Genomic DNA, 17,710 nt, shown 5'->3' with positions numbered 1-17,710 from the left:
TCAACTCAGTACATAGCAGAGACTCTTGTCTGAAAGCCTGCAGAACCATTGCCAGCCAATATTGAGCTAGATGCAGAAATAGTCCCTGGGTTACCACAAAAATGGTGGAGGTGGCATTATATGCACTTTTGTCTTTGGACAGCTCAAAGAGCAAATAATGGAATATATACTACCTGTGCATGTTTCTGAGAGAAGACTCGCATACCTCAGAACAGCTCCTCTTTGAAGCAGGTGTGCACTTCACAACTCCAATATTTCATATACTTCTTCAGAAACAGCCATGCTTACCAGAAGCACACTTCTATCCTCAGAAAGTGAACGTGAGGAGCATCCTTGTGAACAGTGGATCTTAGGGATTTGAGCGTTTTGGAAAAACAGCAGGATGTAATACACAGAATTCCTTGTTAAGACAACATTCAGCCAGTATATGGAAGGCAATCTTACTCGGCTATGAGTGATCGCCAAAGAAGAGGAGGAGGAGGAGGCATAAGCGCTCTGTTCCCTTACAAAGTATTTACTCAAGCTTCAGTTAATTTCTTCTTTCTAGTTTAATGACACATCAGTTTAAATGATCTCACTTTCATATCATCAAATCTTAGTCCAGGAACACCCTGTTGAATTTCATATTGGTATTTTCTGACTAGCACTTTCTCCTTAATGCATAACTGTTGAAGTCACTTTCCAGTCCACGCATAAAATTCTGAAGTCGGGAAGAGCGGTGGGATTGAGTTCCTTGATGTGGGGGCCACACATCATTAGAAAAAGTCAGAAGTATATAAAAAGTTATTTATCAAGACAACACCAACAATACATTCCCAAAAGCAACCATGCTTTAAGTTTGGAAACATCTTTAATGTATACAGAACAGGGATGTTGTTTTACTCCCTTTGTAAGTTTATTCATTTCAACCAAGGTATCAGAAAAGAGAACTCAGCAAGCCAATCACTAATAACTGCTAGCAGGATATCTCAAATGCTATTCATGCTACCCTGGCTCTTCAAAAGGAAACTTCCCATTGAAATTATGGGTCCAGAAAAAAGCTGGGATGTGTGCTAACTTTAAAGCACCCGGCCAAAGCAGTTAGAAAGGTACAGCTTAAAATCCTAAAAGATCTGTTCTGAAATGCAGTCTATGATCATCCCAATATGTGCTAATATATGTCTACTTTATATTGACCATAAAGTTCTCATTTGGGAGGAGTTCAAGCAATCAAGATCAGCTATGCAAGACTTCGGCAAACTCCAAAGAAGAAGGGACCAAACTGGCTTTTTTATCATTTGAAGCGGAAGTTTTATTTTCAAGGAATCATCAGATAGTTCTGTGATGGACTACATGGAGCAACTATATCATTTCACACCAGAGAAGCCTATCAATTACTCCATTCCCATTGGCAAACACCAATAATTTATTACTAAGAAACTTTATTCAGATCCACTATTTTTGGGATTTTCACTTTGCTGTGCATTTTCTTTTGGGTTTTATAGTTGCTTCAGGTTTAAAGGTGCTGATTTGATTTATATGGTAATTATAAAGGGTGTCATTCCACTTTACTCAGGGTACACCCATTGAAATTAATGTACCTAACTTAGTCACGTTCATTAATTTCAATGGGTTTACTCTTGAGTAAAACTTAAGTTAAGACTACCACCTGAATTGATTCTAAACCCTTCTTAAAAATGCTTCATTGTAATGCCTATGGAACCAAAACCATTCCTCCAGAAAACATAGGGCATAACCCAAAACAAAGGGTTTGAAAGGAATGCACTATTCCTGTAAAGGCTGCATAGTGAGTTTTGGTCCTACGTTTCCTTTTTAAAACCCGCTACAGTGGTGCCTCGCAAGACGAAAAGAATCCGTTCTGCGAGTCTCTTCGTCTAGCGGTTTTTTCGTCTTGCGAAGCAAGCCCATTGACGGATTAGCGGATTAGCGCTATTAGCGGCAGTTAGCGGCTTATCGGCTTAGCGGCTTAGAAAAAGGGGGGTGGGGGAAGGAAAAAAAACCGCAGGAACTCGCAAGACATTTTCGTCTTGCGAAGCAAGCCCATAGGAGATTCGTTTTGCGAAGCACCTCCAAAACGGAAAACTCTTTCGTCTAGCGAGTTTTCCGTCTTGCGAGGCATTCGTCTTGCAGGGCACCACTATACTTAGTTCTAGCTTTCATAAAGCACAAAACCTAATCTGATTGATACATTATGATGACTGTAAAACAGTGGTTGTCTAAGGACATGGGGAGCTGCACAGGTGTGGCAGGAAGATTCAAGAACAACCAAATAAACATTTGAACATTTCAGTGTAGTAAAGGTAAAGGGACCCCTGACCATTAGGTCCAGTCATGGCTGACTCTGGGGTTGTGACACTCATCTCACTTTATTGGCCAAGGGAGCCAGCGTACAGCTTCCGGGTCATGTGGCCAGCATGACAAAGCCGCTTCTGGCGAACCAGAGCAGCGCATGGAAACACCGTTTACCTTCCCGCTGGAGCGGTACCTATTTATCTACTTGCACTTTGACATGCTTTTGAACTGCTAGGCGCCAGGAGCAGGGACCAAGCAACGGGAGCTCACCCCGTTGCGGGGATTCGAACCGCCGACCTTCTGATCAGCAAGTCCTAGGCTCTGTGGTTTAACCCACAGCACCACCCGCGTCCCTATTTTAGTGTAGTACTGTATAGTATATTACCAACATGGTATTTTTTTATTTGCAGACTTTTCAAAATGAGAGCAAAAGCATCAAGCGATACTGAGGACAATCCTAGCTGTGATCCAGAATCGTCTTTCAACAGAGTGCTGGAGAGTATCTTGACTATTCTTCTACAGTTCTCCATGCCATGTTGTGAACAAGGATTTTCAACTCTGACAAATAAAGATCAGAAAAGAGAAAGGCTCCTTTGTGTTGATGAGGTGAATTTTTTTGCCTCAAATTAGACCTAATATAAATGAGATTACCTGGCAAAAGCAAGCTCACGCCTCTCATTTGAGTTTGTGTGCATACTTAAGGGACACATGTAAGAGGCTTGTTTATAATTTTATTTCTGGAATGAATATTGTAACTGCATTGTTTTATACTTTCTGGATGCCCTATGATCACATTACAAAGCAGTTGTGTTCTATGTTACCAATCAAGCACTGCAAGGAATTGTTTCTTTTTTTGTTTTCCAATGTATTTCTTATGAAATTCATAAGAAATTTCTTATGAATAAGAAATTTGGTGTGGGGCGAGCAAATTGTTATTCTGAAAGCAAGGCTCAGAGGAGCTGGAACTGAAGTCAAGGCTCTTGCAAAAATCACATCAATGATGAGTCACCCTCGTTCTTTGTATCCACCAAAATGCACAATTACTTTGAATTCATGCAATTAAGTGTCAGTCATCTGCTGCTGTAAAGAGAAAGTATACCTGAACGGTGAGCAGCTTAGCTCTGAAATATATTGCCACTGATTTTATAACTGTGTTTTCTCCATGACTTGTAGCTATGAGATGTTATGGCAAAGTCACGATTATTTGGGCGGGGAGTTATTCTTTTGGCAGCAATAGGAACAAAAGGCACTTCTCTGTACCCTGAGCTAGGAAAACAAATGTCATGGGGATGTAAAAGTCGATTACTTTAGCCACCAGCAGCTTCTTGGAAATGGGAACATGTCACTTGACATAATTGGATGTACTTTTAAAAACAAGCTTAGCGTGGTTCAGTCCTCCGAAGGCAGCTATAAGGTCAGCTCAACGAAAGCCTGATTCCATTAAAGGCAGTGGGGAGTCTGCAATTACCTTCACTAGGATTTTAAGATCAGTTCTTTATCCTTACTATAGGGCTTACTAAAAAAATAATTTGGTTGTATCAGCTTCAGCATTCTGGCTAAATGTCAACTATATACCGTATTTTTCGTCCCATAGGACGCACCTAGATTTTTTGGAGGGAAATAAAGGGAATTTTCCCCCCCTTTATTTCCTCCCCAAAACCAAGTTGGGGAATCCAAACCAGGTCGGGGAACAGCGGGATGGCGGCGCTGCGCCTCCCCGCTTTCCCCCGAGCATGTGGGGCTGCTCGATGTCTGCCCGAAGCGCGGGGCGCTCTGCTTCAGGGCGCCCCATGCGCCGGGCGACAGGCTGCTATCCGCGGGCTCCCCAGGCTTGCTGATAGCTTCCTGAAGCCTGGAGAGCGAGAGGGGTCGGTGCGCACCGACCCCTCTCGCTCTCCAGGCTTCAGCGAAAGCCTGCATTCGCCCCATAGGACGCACACAGATTTCCCCTTCATTTTTGGAGGGGGAAAAGTGCGTCCTATAGGGCGAAAAATACGGTAATTACATTCAATTCACATAAAATTGTCCTTTTAGCAGATAAAAGATATTGGGTTATATTCGGGAGTGGTTCTGCATGTTGGAGTACCCAATTTATGCCAATTCTCCTCAACTAGTTAAGCCCCCCTCCCAAGGCTGTTCTGGGGGAGGGTAGAATGCCAAACAGCTTTTCCCAACATGCTGCCCTCAGATGTTTTAGCTTACAACTTCCAGTATGGCTGATCATCAGATAAGGGAGATTGCAATTCAGGCATCTGAAAAGGACCAAGTTGGAAAAGGATACTCCAGTACATAGCAGGAGGGTCACAGTGGAGAGTTAAGGCAGGTAGGTGGGAGCGGTGGAAACTGGCTGCCCCAACTTGCCAAAGCACTTTCTATCTGGGCAAATCCACCAGTGGATGCCATCCAATATTTCATTAGTGGTTCTTTGAGTCATTCCAATAAAATAAGAGGCAGGCTAGATCAATTTGGTGGTGGGAGGGTGGGGAGTGAAGTTTCCTAGTTATATACAGTACGTAGCTTTTCAGAAAGAGTGTCAATTAACATTCTGCTTCATCTACCAGATCCTGGAATTCCTTAGGGAACTGTGCTTAGGCAAGGTTGCCATGCTACAGGGTGAAGAAACCTGAATTAAGTAACCACAGGTGCTGGGAGGAATGACATATATGAAACCAGGAGTTGGTGTCTGAACGTTTGGATTCTAAAACATGATATGCTTTGGCATAATGTCTAACTCTAACAGTGTATTATGGGACAAAATTACTATGAGAAGTGTTGTAGGCCAATATACCTGCTTGGGAAGGGTAAAAAGGTAAAGGTATTGGCCGAGGGAGCCGGCCTCTGTCCGCAGACAGCTTCCGGGTCATGTGGCCAGCATGACTAAGCCGCTTCTGGCGAACCAGAGCAGCGCATGGAAACATCGTTTACCTTCCCGCTGGAGTGGTACCTATTTATCTACTTGCACTTTGACATGCTTTCAAACTGCTAGGTTGGCAGGAGCAGGGACCGAGCAACGGGAGCTCACCCCATTGCGGGGATTCAAACCGCCAACCTTCTGATCGGCAAGTCCTAGGCTCTGTGGTTTAACCCACAGCGCCACCCGTGTCCCTTGGGAAGGGTAGATGGAGATAAATCTCCAAGTTTCCGAAGCTGTCCTGCTTGTGCTAACCTCTTGATGTTCCTTCAGTGTTAGACTTGCAGCTGCTATCCTGACCTCACTGCCTCCTTTCCTTCATCCCTCCCTCGCGACAGAAAACACTCTCAAATCTCTCTTCATCTGAGCTGCAAGAGCAAGCATGGCTCAGGCCATCTCTACCTTAGTTAGAAGGAACTGGAGATGTTTCCTCTCAACCACATATTTGAGAGTAATAAATGTAGCTTTCCCATTTTACCAAGTCAGAATCTCAGTTTGATTGTCAAGCATGCTCTTCCTGCAGGAACTCTGCACCAAGCTCATCTCTGCTGAGCTTTTAAACGCCAAATAACATCCAAGAAGAATATGGAAACAGTCATAAGCGATTAGTTCAGTACAGTCTAATATAATACTTTGAATACATTATATGTCATAAAAACAGACTGGGGACACTTTTGTGATGTATAAATTGGATCTGCTATATTCATCTATCATCCTATCATGTTTCCTGACATTTCACATTCTGTTTTGCACATCCCAATAGTGGTATAAGGAGCTTTGTTGAGCCAACATGGTTAGCTCAATATTTATACGTGCACACGTACATTTTCCCTTCTGTATTCGCCCTTGCAGTACTGTTAAAAAGGTAAACGGACCCCTGACCATTAGGTCCAGTCGTGGCCAACTCTGAGGTTGCGGCGCTCATCTGGCTTTATTGGTCAAGGGAGCCAGCTTACAACTTGCGGGTCATGTGGTCAGCATGACTAAGCCGCTTCTGGTGAACCAGAGCAGTGCACGGAAACGCCATTTACCTTCCCGCCGGAGTGGTACCTATTTATCTACTTGCACTTTGATGTGCTTCCGAACTGCTAGGTTGGCAGGAGCAGGGACCGAGCAACGGGAGCTCACCCTGTCACGGGGATTCGAACCGCCGACCTTCTGATCGGTAAGTCCAAGGCTCTGTGGTTTAACCCACAGCGCCACCCGCGTCCCTACTGAATATCTGCCATTACTTTGTGCATGCAAAGAATCTTAGTTCGGTTTTCATTCTATTAAATTTCTGTTCTCACGGTTAAAATACAGAAAACCCCACACGGAATGAGAGACAAGTCTGCTGAATCAAGCAAATGGCCCATCCTGCTCAGAATCCTGTTCTCAGAGGGGCCTATGGGAAGTCTGCAAAGCTGGACATGAGTGAAACGGCCCTACACCCAACTGCAATTTCTAAATTTGTATTAAGAGACATATTGCCTCTGAAGGTGGAGGCAGAACATAGCCATCGTGGCTAGTAAATGTTGATAGCTGATAGCACTGCCCTCTTTGAATTTGCCTACTCCTCCTTTAAAGCATTTGAGTTGAGAGCAAGTTCATAGCTTAAGGTGCACTGTGTACAGAAGTACATAATTTCATCTGTCTTAAGTCGTCCAACAGTCAGCTTCATTGAATGCCCAAGAGTTCTAGTGCTGAAACCAAGGGAATCTCTTCCTCAGTTCTGAATACACTTTCCCATGGAAAGAAAAAGCAAGTTCTCTGGTTAAACATGTACGGCTTTCCAACACAAGGGGGATTCAAAATAACCATCTCAGAGAGAATGCCTACTCTCTATAGTGAAATACAGCTTCCCTTATGCTTTCTCAAGCGGTATATCTCTCCAGCCATTCACCATTTAGGCATTTTTCACACTGCAACTCTATACATGTCCACCCAGAAGTACGTTGTGCTGAATTAAATGGGGCCTGCTCCCAAATAAGTGAGAAAATGATTGCAGTCTAAGTCTCCTGAATGTTTTAGAAACCTTGGTAGTTCAGGAGGTAGGTTTTTTCCCCTAAATGTGTATAGGATTGAGTTTTATTGCTACTGTTGTGTTTTTGGAAATCTGTGACTAATCTTGTGAGACAACAGTAACAAAATTTTTATTTTTCCCTTCTACAGAACGTGTGTATAGTCTAAATATTTGAGGAAGTCTCCTGTGCACTGCTAATAGTATGCTGTGCACCAAGCTTTTGTCTGCTACTGTGACATTGAAGTTGATGAAGGACTCGGTAACCTCTCATATTTTTCAGTAAGTTTTATCATTGGAATTTTAAACTCTTTTTAACAGGTTGTAGCTCAAGTTCATGAACTAATGGTGCATATTGTGATTTAGCAATGTAAATGTTTGCTTACTATTCTGTTTGCTTCTTACTTGATGGGGGAACTATTTTGAGTAGATTATACTCTACCTATAGGTAAAAGTAAAAAAAGGCAAAGGACCCCTGGACGGTTAAGTTCAATCAAAGGCAACTATGGGGTGTGGTGCTCATCTCGCTTTCAGGCTGAGGGAGCCGGTGTTTGTCCACAGACAGCTTTCCGTGTCATGTGGCCAGCATGACTCAACCGCTTCTGGCGCAACGGAACACTGTGATGGAAGCCAGAGCGCATGGAAACATCATTTACCTTCCCGCCACAGTGGTACCTATTTATCTACTTGCACTAGTGTGCTTTCACACTGCTAGGCTGGCAGTCTACCTATATGCAGGGGTAGCCAAAGCAGTGCAGATGTTAGAATCAGAGCTGGAAGAAGGGACCCGCGTTTGTCAGAGCACCAACTCCCATCAACCCCGGTTAGCATGGCTGATCGTCTGGGATGAGGGGAACTGTAATGCAACACCATTTGGAAAGCACCACATTGATTACCCCTGATCATGTAACATCACAAGTAACAGAAGGGCAGTAATATGCTCACCTGTTACAACTCAAACCCCAAAACACAATGGCTATCATTCTACTGTAGCATATCATTCCACTGTAACATACCTCATTGCCACATTGCTGCCATCAATAACTATAGGTCTGAGGTTATCACCATCCACGGGCACATCTTCCGGAAGCGGGGAGTCAGATCTCTGAGACTCAACAGAAGATGCTTCTCGCATTATGCTAGCGTTAATGTTACTTACACTCTGATCCGTCTCAGTTTTATTTCCAAGTTTGACAAGTTCTCCCAATATATCATTGATTAAAGCATCAGTACCCAGCTTATTCAGGACAAGTTGAACCTGTTCCTCAGAATAACCTAACTTAAGTGCAAACTCCAGTTTGGTTTGATACTCTTTCACCACGTCAGGAGGTTTCTTCAGTTCTTTAGACCCTATCTGAGCTTCCTCCAGCTTAAGGTCTTGCAAGATTTCATTGCGCTTTAATATATGCGGTTCTAAGCAAGGAGACCTGCACAGTGGTCTGTGAGTCTTAGGTAAGAAGCATGATTCTGGTCCAATTATAGCTGGTCGTTCCAATTCATTATCGGAATTTGTGCTCTCTTCAGAATCACAACTGGAGCTTCCAGTTTCTTCAGAAGTCTCCTTGTTCGCATCCTCCTTCCTAGAGTTAACTTTATCCATGGTTGGCTTCTCTACCATTGACCAAGGTGCAATGGCACTTATTTGAGTCTCAGTGCTGTCCTCATAGAGGTGGCCTAGGTCATGCCTCAAGTGATCCTTCAAGCCCATGAAGCTGCTGCATGTACTTGACTCCACTTTGTTGGTTTTCCTGTATTCCGGGATATAAAGTATCCTGTATTCCTAAAGAAGAAATAATAACGTTAGAACTAGGGATTTTCTTTCCATTTGGAACTTGTCTTAAGATTTAGATTTTTGCCTTCCTAAAGGGAGATTCAAACCACTCTCTTTTAATCACCTCCTGGTGTGAGATCTATTTGGAACTCAGCTCTGTGAAAGGTCCAATACATACTTGTATCACAGGCAAATATTAAATTGTCAAGGTTCCAAAATGAGTTTGGCCAAACTAGTGCTGGCCTTTGACCCTTGTAAAGGTTTTCAAGCAGATGTCAAGGCCCCAAGTCAATAAAGCTCTTTTGTTTCAACAATGTGACAGCTCAATCATAATGTACTTTAAATCAAGAGGACTCAATATCCTTACGATGTATTACCAAGAGACAGAATTTACTAAATGTTTAGATTATTATAGTGCAGCATAAATGTCTAAATACATATTTATCAGCAAATATGAATTTTCAATGAATTATTATCAAGTCATATCAATTCCTGCCAGACAGTTTAAATTCCCATTACAGGACAGCACATATGTGACATTCAGTGTTTACCACCATTCAGGTTAGGAACTCTGACACACTATATCACTCTCATCTATAAATAAGCTGGGAGTCCGCCTCACCCATTTTTTCTATTTAGCATTTTCTATAAACCTTCTGATATGGATGTGAATTATACCAATTTCCAGTGTCCAGCCAAGATTCTTAGGAGCAAAATCCAGGATGTTCATCAATTGTCTGCTCTTAGTTTTTATGGAGTGTTGAAGTTATTTCGAGCCTTCATGCTATATTAACTGACAAGATCTAGACTACAGTGCAGGAGAAAACAAGAGGCACAAGAGTAGAGCAGGCAAAAACTACAGGTGGAATATCAAGGATGCCAAGTGTTCACAAAATTCCAGATGTCTGACGCCACAAAGCAAGGAAACAAGACATTTTACCTGTATTTTTTTAAAAAAAACCTTTGTTTGTTTTTAAGTAAGAATTCTAATACAAAAGCAGAACAATTACCACTGTCAGAAAAATACTGCCTTCTGCTTTAAGTCAACGTTTGATGATTTAAACACACCAGGAAGTCTAAACCTACAGCACTTCAAGCAGGGAATATTTGGGAATAAAGCTAAACCAGTGGTTAAGAAGGCTGCAATTCCAAGAGCTGCTGTGAAATCTTCATTTATTTTAGCAAGTAGTCAACAAAAGGCTTCAACTCTGTACACAAGATGGAAAACGACTGTAGACATCAAGGCACCTGATACAACGGGTGGGATGTTTGAATACACAAGCATCTATGCACGCTGTTTGCTTTAAAATGGACCCCGTTTAAAAGTATAACGCCATTTATGTGGCTGAACATTTAGATAAAAGAAGAAATGGTTTAAAGACACCTGTCCCAATCCAGAAATGGCAATAAGTGCAAAGGAAGTTTGGGCTTGGTGACTACTCTTCCAGATGAAGTCCCATGTGCTGTGTGGAGAAAATCCTTGTAACCAGAGCTACTGGATATGTGATATATATATAATCTCGAGTGTGTGAGAGAAAGAGCAAGGGCAACAGCACTTATTCCAGGAACTCCCTCTTCTTATCAACAGGTGACTAACACTTCCATGCTTGATAGTACCTACCATCTGTTTGGCACAGGAAATCTTCACATACAACAGCCTGTGGATTGAGGCCAATAATAGAGAAGAAATATATTTTTATTATCATAACACAAAGTTAGGAAATTGCTGTCTAAAAATGAGTTCTAAAGGATGACATATTTTTAAGGGTACAGCCCATCTTCTGAAAACTCAGGATGGGTAGCAGTAATTTTTAAACCACCATACATTTCTGTCCCCAAAGGACTCACAATCTATGTAATTTAGAGGATTTTTTTTGGGGGTGGGGTGGGAATCCAAACAGTTATAATTAAAATGCTGATTTGGTTAAAGTTAACAAGATGCACAATTTGTTCTCATTTCAGAATTCATTTTTACCCCCAATATTTCTTTGTCCCCTCTCCTCTCAAAGTCCTTCACAGGTGCGTCTCACCAGCTTTTAAAAATTAGTTCTAAAAGTTGCATCATGGTGGTTAATAAAGCAAAGTTTTTCATCCTACATATACAGTTTCTCATTTAAAAAGACAAAAGCATTTTTAGTGTCCAATCTGTTTTAATCTTACAAAAATAACTGGTTTTTTTTTATTTTCTTGGAATTCTTAATTTTGTTTAATGGATGCACAACTGCAGTAATACCTGTTAAGAGGATATCAATGTTGATAAGCCCTAACAGGCTTGACTTTATAAAAATAATGATCTCCAGGTTCATTCAGACAGTGCTGCAGTACAAATACATGGTGAATTCAGGAAGCAGAGCTGAACAACGTTGTGATTTACTAACTGCTGCAATTCACTCGTAGCCCCATTGCCTCTAACAAATCACAACAGTATCCTAATGAAAGAATACAGTTCAAAACCCACACTTTGGCGGCCTTCATAAAACTACCACCAAAAAGTATCTTAAACAAGAAAAACCTATGGAAAGCTATGTTGCTTAGCAACCGGCCTTTCGTTGCTAGGATGCGCTCCTTTAACAAGCCATCATGAATGCTAGCAGAGTGCAAGAATAATTTGGTATGAACAAAGCCTACAAAAAAAAGACGGGGACTTAAGTGCGTCTGGTATACCCTCGGAGAACAATGCAGCTGCCAAACCAATCTGGAAGCTCCGACATCATTGTTCCATAAACCCTGCAATCTGCTCAGACTGGAGGAAGTATATTTAATGGGCAACACTTTTAAGATTGGCTGGAAAAAAGTTTAGGTTGGCTCATGTATCGCAATAGTAATACACTGAGATAATGGCTCACTCGCCAAACCCATGCGCTGCAAAATGCTTCCTGGGCACTGAAAATAACATCACCTGGAAGCAACTACCATTGGTTTCTATTGTAACCCATTTAAGGTGCAAGCATTTTTCATCTGATCCAGAGTAAAGTCACTTAAGAGATGCGGACCAGAAAAGGAAGCCTATTTTAGAAATAAACTTTCGCTGGAATTTTCAGCATTTGGAAACTTTCTAAGAGAATGTGAAATGGCTACTAAATGAGGAAAGAGCATGGCATTTACAAATTCAGCCATTGCATACAAGTCATATATCTCCACCCAGGCATTACAAAGAGGGCTTTTTATAATTAACGTGCAACTGTATGCTTAATATACCTCCAAATCATACTAGTAACACATTTGACAACAGAACTAAGGAAATATAATAGACAACATGCTTGTACTCAGACACTTCGGAACATTTTTTTGAGGAGATAAGTACTGATCAACAGCTAACAAACCAACATAAATAGAAAAGCATAGCATTTTATTCTGACATTAAGAGCAACCCCTTTTGTGCAGCAGAAGCCTGCACATGTTTACTCAGAAGTATGCTCCACTGATTTCAAAGGGATTTACTAGGAAGTGCTAAACATTATAGCCTTAAGGTAGTTATCTATTGAGAGTCCACTGCAAATAAAACTTAATGATGCCATGGCTTCTATTTCCCAAACAGCAATCCCACTGGTACATCTCTATTCCACAGCTGTGTATTTTATCTCTTCCAAGAAATCTGCAGCTGTAACTTTACACAAGAAATTTGCAGCTGCACCTCCCTAAGATGTTAGTCTTTGGAAACAATTTCTGATGCATTATATGATATATATGTATATTACCTCCAATGAAACCTTAAGTCACAAATGAATGCAGTGGGGTCAATTGCCCATATACTGAAAAGCAGGGGAGCACTTGTCCAGTCACATCTTGAAAGTGGCCTTATTGGGATAAACTGAAATCCTGACTTGAATTCACAGGGAGGTGCACTAAAATGATTACTTAAAATTTAAGCCCAGTTACCAGGTTTAATTGACATTTTTGCCTCTTGAATCAAGAAAGGCAAGTGCTAATCAGTATGTTGGAAAGTAACAACATCAAGTAAGTTCATGGAAATATGTGCCATAACTGCCTGGCTTGTCTATTGCTTTTCAGCAGTAAATGTTCCCACTAATCAACAACGCTAAGAATATTAGTATACTTTAAATGATATGTTTTGCTGGGGAAAGGAGGGATCGCTCAGGTTATGCATTATTAAAATAGCCAAGACATAGTAACAATGCAAATCAAAAAAATAAATATGTAATAAATATCTGCTGCAGGACTTTATGTATTTAATTACCATTGTATTTCAGAGAGTGATGCAGACAACAGCCCTCACTCTATCTAACAAAGGAAGGATGTCCCGTTGAACAGATTGGTTAATGCTCTAGGGCAACAGATGTCTACTGGAACTGCAGGAGACCAGCAACTGGTGGCCTGCCCATCTTCTGAAAACTTTCAATAGACTTATGCATATGTTCACACAATAGGGCATTTGGTAGAAATGCAAACCTCTTTTTAACCCTTTCAGGTGTCCCCTCCCAGGAAGATATCTCTCCCCCCCCCCTTAGAGGAACTCTGGCATTGGCTCAAAGATTAAAGTGTTAAAAGTGTTCTTCAGCCTAGTATCTGAGCCCAAAATATAAAACAGGCTGAACAGCAAATCAAAACCACCAGAAAAAAATTCAACACACACACATAATATATAACACTCACACATACTCTACATTCTTTCTGCACCTTCATGAAGCTGGACTAAATTCTTTGACCATAAAATAATTTATGTTGTCACATGAAGGTTAATTTAATTTATCACAAAACCTTCCTTTCAACACAGGTAACTGGTGTGCTTCCAGCTGCTCATTTTTACTAAGGATAACTTTTATCGAGTCAGCCAAATGATACCAAAAAAATAATCAAATTCACTTCTAATGATTTTTTTATTGTCCATTAGCTATGTACAAGCTTCTGGTAATGTGTCACTCTTATTTCTCTTACATTTCTTCACCTGAATGAATGAGATTTAAAATAACACATTTTTTAAATGCCATTTTTTTGAAGGGGGGGATTGCAGCTTTTACAGCTCCCCCCCCCAAAAAAAATCCCTTACACATATTGTGCTTCTTTTATTTAGGAACATACTGATGGGTCAAAAGGAGTAAAAGCGTTTAATCCCTGGCAAAGGCAAGTCCAAATACTTACGTTAACTGGAAAGTACAGAGATATTGAGGCGGGCAATATTTTTTTTTTGCAGCAGGTCCAGAAGCAACTCCTTAACACGATTTCAGCTGCAAACTTCCAGGCAGGCAAGCAGAACAATGAATGGTTGACCAGATGGAATAGCAATGTCTTTGCTTAACCTATTACCGAGCAGAACAGCAACCAATCAGAGGCCGGGAAAGGCTGACAATTAGTTGGCCAGGCAGATGCAAGGAAAAGCCTCCCCACCCTGCGTCAGGTTTGTAGGTTTCTAAGAGAAGCAAGTTGATGTCATTCTCAGGGTCTGCCCCGGGCAGCATGTGTATTAACGAGGGGTGTGCAGCAACAATAGGCCATACAAAAGAGACTAGCAGGCAGCTGCTGTATGAGAGCCAGAGTCATTAGGGAGCAGGCTGCCAACAAGAAACACCTGGCCTGGGCAGACTTCAGCTTTCCCTCATTGTTTCTAATTCACGAAACAAAGAAAGGGAATTATTTTTTATATAGTAAAAGTTGCAAGGTTCGACTAGAAGAGCTCAAAACAAAAAACCACAGCCCACGCCGATCATAAAGGACATTTCGCTTCTATTTTTGGGGGCGGAGCGCAACAGTACCCAGCACAGCGGCACAATTATACCTGCATTCTTCTCCGGCTTAAAAAAGAAAAGTAAAGTAAAAAAGAAAAGTAAAAGTAAAATCAAACAGGCAGTGGGAAAAGCACTCAGAGTATTTATGTGCGGAATTAGTGTTCGATTTCCTGAAGCATTTGTTTGTGTGGTTTCTTGAAAAACCTACATAACTGCAACGCGCATGAGGTTAGGTACATCCGAGTAGCAATGGAACCAGGAGCTGACAAACGTGAAAACCAAGCGCCACTTTTTGCAGTCTCTATGTTGGGAAATTTCTAACAGCATGTGGAAATAAAGAAACATTCGAGGAGGGGGAGATAATACTACAGTGAGTTTGCTTAGTGGGCTTCTTAATGTTTAATGGGTTTTATCCAACAGTGTCCTCTTCCAATTTGATCCAGTGGAGGCTTCAGACAGTGGAAGGAGGAAAGAGGCAATTTTTTGCTTATTCCCTCTTCCCCTCACATCACCTCCCATGGGTCCCTAAACCTTCTGGAAAAGATGGAGGGGTTGCACAGGGGGCTGTGAGGAGAAGTGGGAATTTGCAAAAATTACGCCCCCCCCCCTTGATGACAAAAGTACCTTTCGTAAGCGGAAGGGCACCGTTGCTTAAAATCCTCTACGCCTGTAAGAGAAATAACAGTCAAAATTCAACATGCTGTTTTGATGTGACCGTCTACTCATTTTTGACATTCAGAACGTGTGAATGACAAGGGCAATGACAAGTACAGCAACTCCTTCAAGGGGAGTTTTGTTCTAAAGAACCTTGTAGTTTACCCTCCTGCATAGGATTTAAGAAGACACTATGCTACAGAGAGATAAATTCTGAAAATTGTAAATAACCTTTTGCTTATTCCTGCAGGCATAGGAGATCAACAGAAAAATAATGATTGGTGCTTAACTGAAAGAGATAAAATGATTTTTTTTTACCGTGAGGTCCGGTTCATTAAAATCAGCTAAATGTTGAATCATAAAAAATTCAAAATAAAAATATGAATTATTGCATATACAATGCAATGTAATATATGCAACTCTTCCATTTCTTCACAGATATTGATCTTAAACTTCAGAATCCATTTCTATAGGCACTGCTGTATGTACTCTCTCTGGTAGTAGTGGTGGCAGTGAACAAATTCACAACTAACGAACCAACCAATATATTTTAAATGATCCAGGAAAAGAAAATCGCCCAGATCCTGAGACTGTCATTGACTATTTTGAGGTTTTCAATCAGGAGCAGGAGTCCCCCTCTCTAATTTCTGCCACTATGGATACAAAGAATAAGAGAATACTACCTCAAACCACAGCAGGAAGCCTGGTCGTCAGCACTGGATTAAGCTTCTTTGCAAACAGCAAATAAAGGCAGTGATCTGAAAAAGCTAATCAGTCCCTGCTGTGGTATTTAGACTACCTCAGTTACTGGTATTGGATAATGTTAAGCGTATTAAAAACATCTGTAGGTGAAATGAGGGATCCCAGTCTGTTTTACCTAGCTGCAAAAACCTTTATAGTCCTAGCAGAATCACTGTTCTGGTGTTGCTGTTACTAGTTGCTTTTCATAGGGCTGCGCACCTCTCCATGTGTGCAGCGTGTGAACAACAGAACAGTTTAACAGTGCTCTTAGAAACTAAAGGAAATGTGTTTTGCACCTGAGAAAATGCAGCATATCCAGTTATTAGGAGGAATTCAATATCACGGTCTTTTGCTGGTTCCACTACTGCAATCATTTCTGCTTAGGGGTATCACAGGGTTCTTTCCCGGGCTCATTGTTGTTCAACATCTTTACAAAAGACTTGGATGGAGGAATTGAGGGGATGCTCATCAAATTTGCAGGTGACACCAAACAGGGAGGAGTAGCCAATGCCACAGAAGACAGAATCAGGATTCAAGATATCCTTAAGAGATTGGGCCAAAACTAACAAAATTTATTTCAGGAGGTACAAATGTAAGGTTCTACACTAAGGAAGGAAGGAAGAACCAGATGCACAAATATAAGATGGGGGCCACCTGGATTGCCAATGGTACATGTTAAAAGGATCTAGGGGCCTTAGTAGACAACAAGCTTAACATGATTCAACAGTGTGATGCAGCAGTAAAAGAAGCTAATACTATTCCAGGCTGCATTCTATCTGCATTGTGTCCAGATAAAGGGAAGGAATAGTACCACTCTATTCTGCTTTGGTCAGACCACAACTGGAATACTGTGTCCAGTTCTGGGCACCACAATTTAAGGAGGATATTGACAAGCTGGAACGTGTGCAGAGGAGGGCAACCAAGATGATCAAGGGTCTGGAAACCAAGCGTTACGAGGAACAGATGAAGGAGTGCTGGGTATGTTTAGCCTGGAAAAGAGGAGACTGAGATGATCGTCATCTTCAAAAACTGAAGGTCTGTCACATGGAGGATGAAGCAAACTTGTTTTCTCTTGGACTTGGACCAATGGATTCAAGTTACAAGAAAGCAGATTCCGACTAAACACCAGGAAGAATTTTCTGACAGTAAGAGCTGTTCAACAGTGGAACAGTCTCCTTCGGGAGGTTGTGGACTCTCCTTTCTTGGGAGTTTTTAAGCAGAGGTTGGATGGCCACCTGTCATGCATGATCTAGTTGAGGTCCCTGTATTGCAGAGGGTTGGACTAGATGACTTCCAGGGTCCCTTCCAATTCTATCAATTTGAGGGAGCTGTGGGTGCTTGGCGGGGGGGGGGAGCCCTACCGTGCTAGCAGAAGCTCTTACACTGCCCTCTGCTGGTGCACTGGGTCAGTTGAATCTGGGCCACTGTTATTGTGCATATTGTGGTGTTTAAATTTTTGAAAACCATCCTTAGAATGGGGGGCGAGGGAAGAAGTACTTGAAATAACATAAAATTGATGAACTGCTTACTTTGGAGTGATGGAAAGGCTGACAGACAAGCATAGTGGTTAGAATGTCAAACTAGGACCCGCAAGAGCGGGTTCAAATCCTTGCTCAGCCCTGAATCACACTGGTGACCTTGGGTCCGTCACCATCTTC

At 41.6% G+C, this 17,710-nt stretch overlaps 1 protein-coding gene and 1 long non-coding RNA gene across 7 annotated transcripts in view; one reads left to right on the top strand and one right to left on the bottom strand.

Annotated features, from left to right (window-relative positions):
• The window catches only part of ZC3H12C (zinc finger CCCH-type containing 12C), a 48,776-nt gene that overhangs the window by 10,281 nt on the left and 20,785 nt on the right, over window positions 1–17,710 (bottom strand). For 5 of the 6 annotated variants that reach the window (XM_053385789.1, XM_053385795.1, XM_053385794.1 and 2 more), the window contains one exon: window positions 8,219–8,982. In XM_053385789.1, coding sequence (XP_053241764.1) covers window positions 8,219–8,910 — 692 coding nt within the window. In that variant the 5' untranslated portion in view covers window positions 8,911–8,982. Of the gene's footprint in view, window positions 1–8,218; window positions 8,983–14,073; window positions 14,165–17,710 lie in introns of those variants that run through there. The other variant, XM_053385790.1, reaches the window with a different exon arrangement.
• Window positions 123–2,846, top strand: LOC128412631 (uncharacterized). The gene is made up of 3 exons (XR_008330118.1): window positions 123–231; window positions 410–510; window positions 2,703–2,846. It is a non-coding gene; the product is annotated as an uncharacterized LOC128412631 (long non-coding RNA).

This window comes from Podarcis raffonei, chromosome 4 (genome assembly GCF_027172205.1).
Source record: "Podarcis raffonei isolate rPodRaf1 chromosome 4, rPodRaf1.pri, whole genome shotgun sequence".
In the NCBI taxonomy this organism is placed as follows: Eukaryota; Metazoa; Chordata; class Lepidosauria; order Squamata; family Lacertidae; genus Podarcis; species Podarcis raffonei.
The sequence above is the reverse complement of the archived record's forward strand: the minus strand, read 5'-3'. Positions and strand labels throughout refer to the sequence as shown.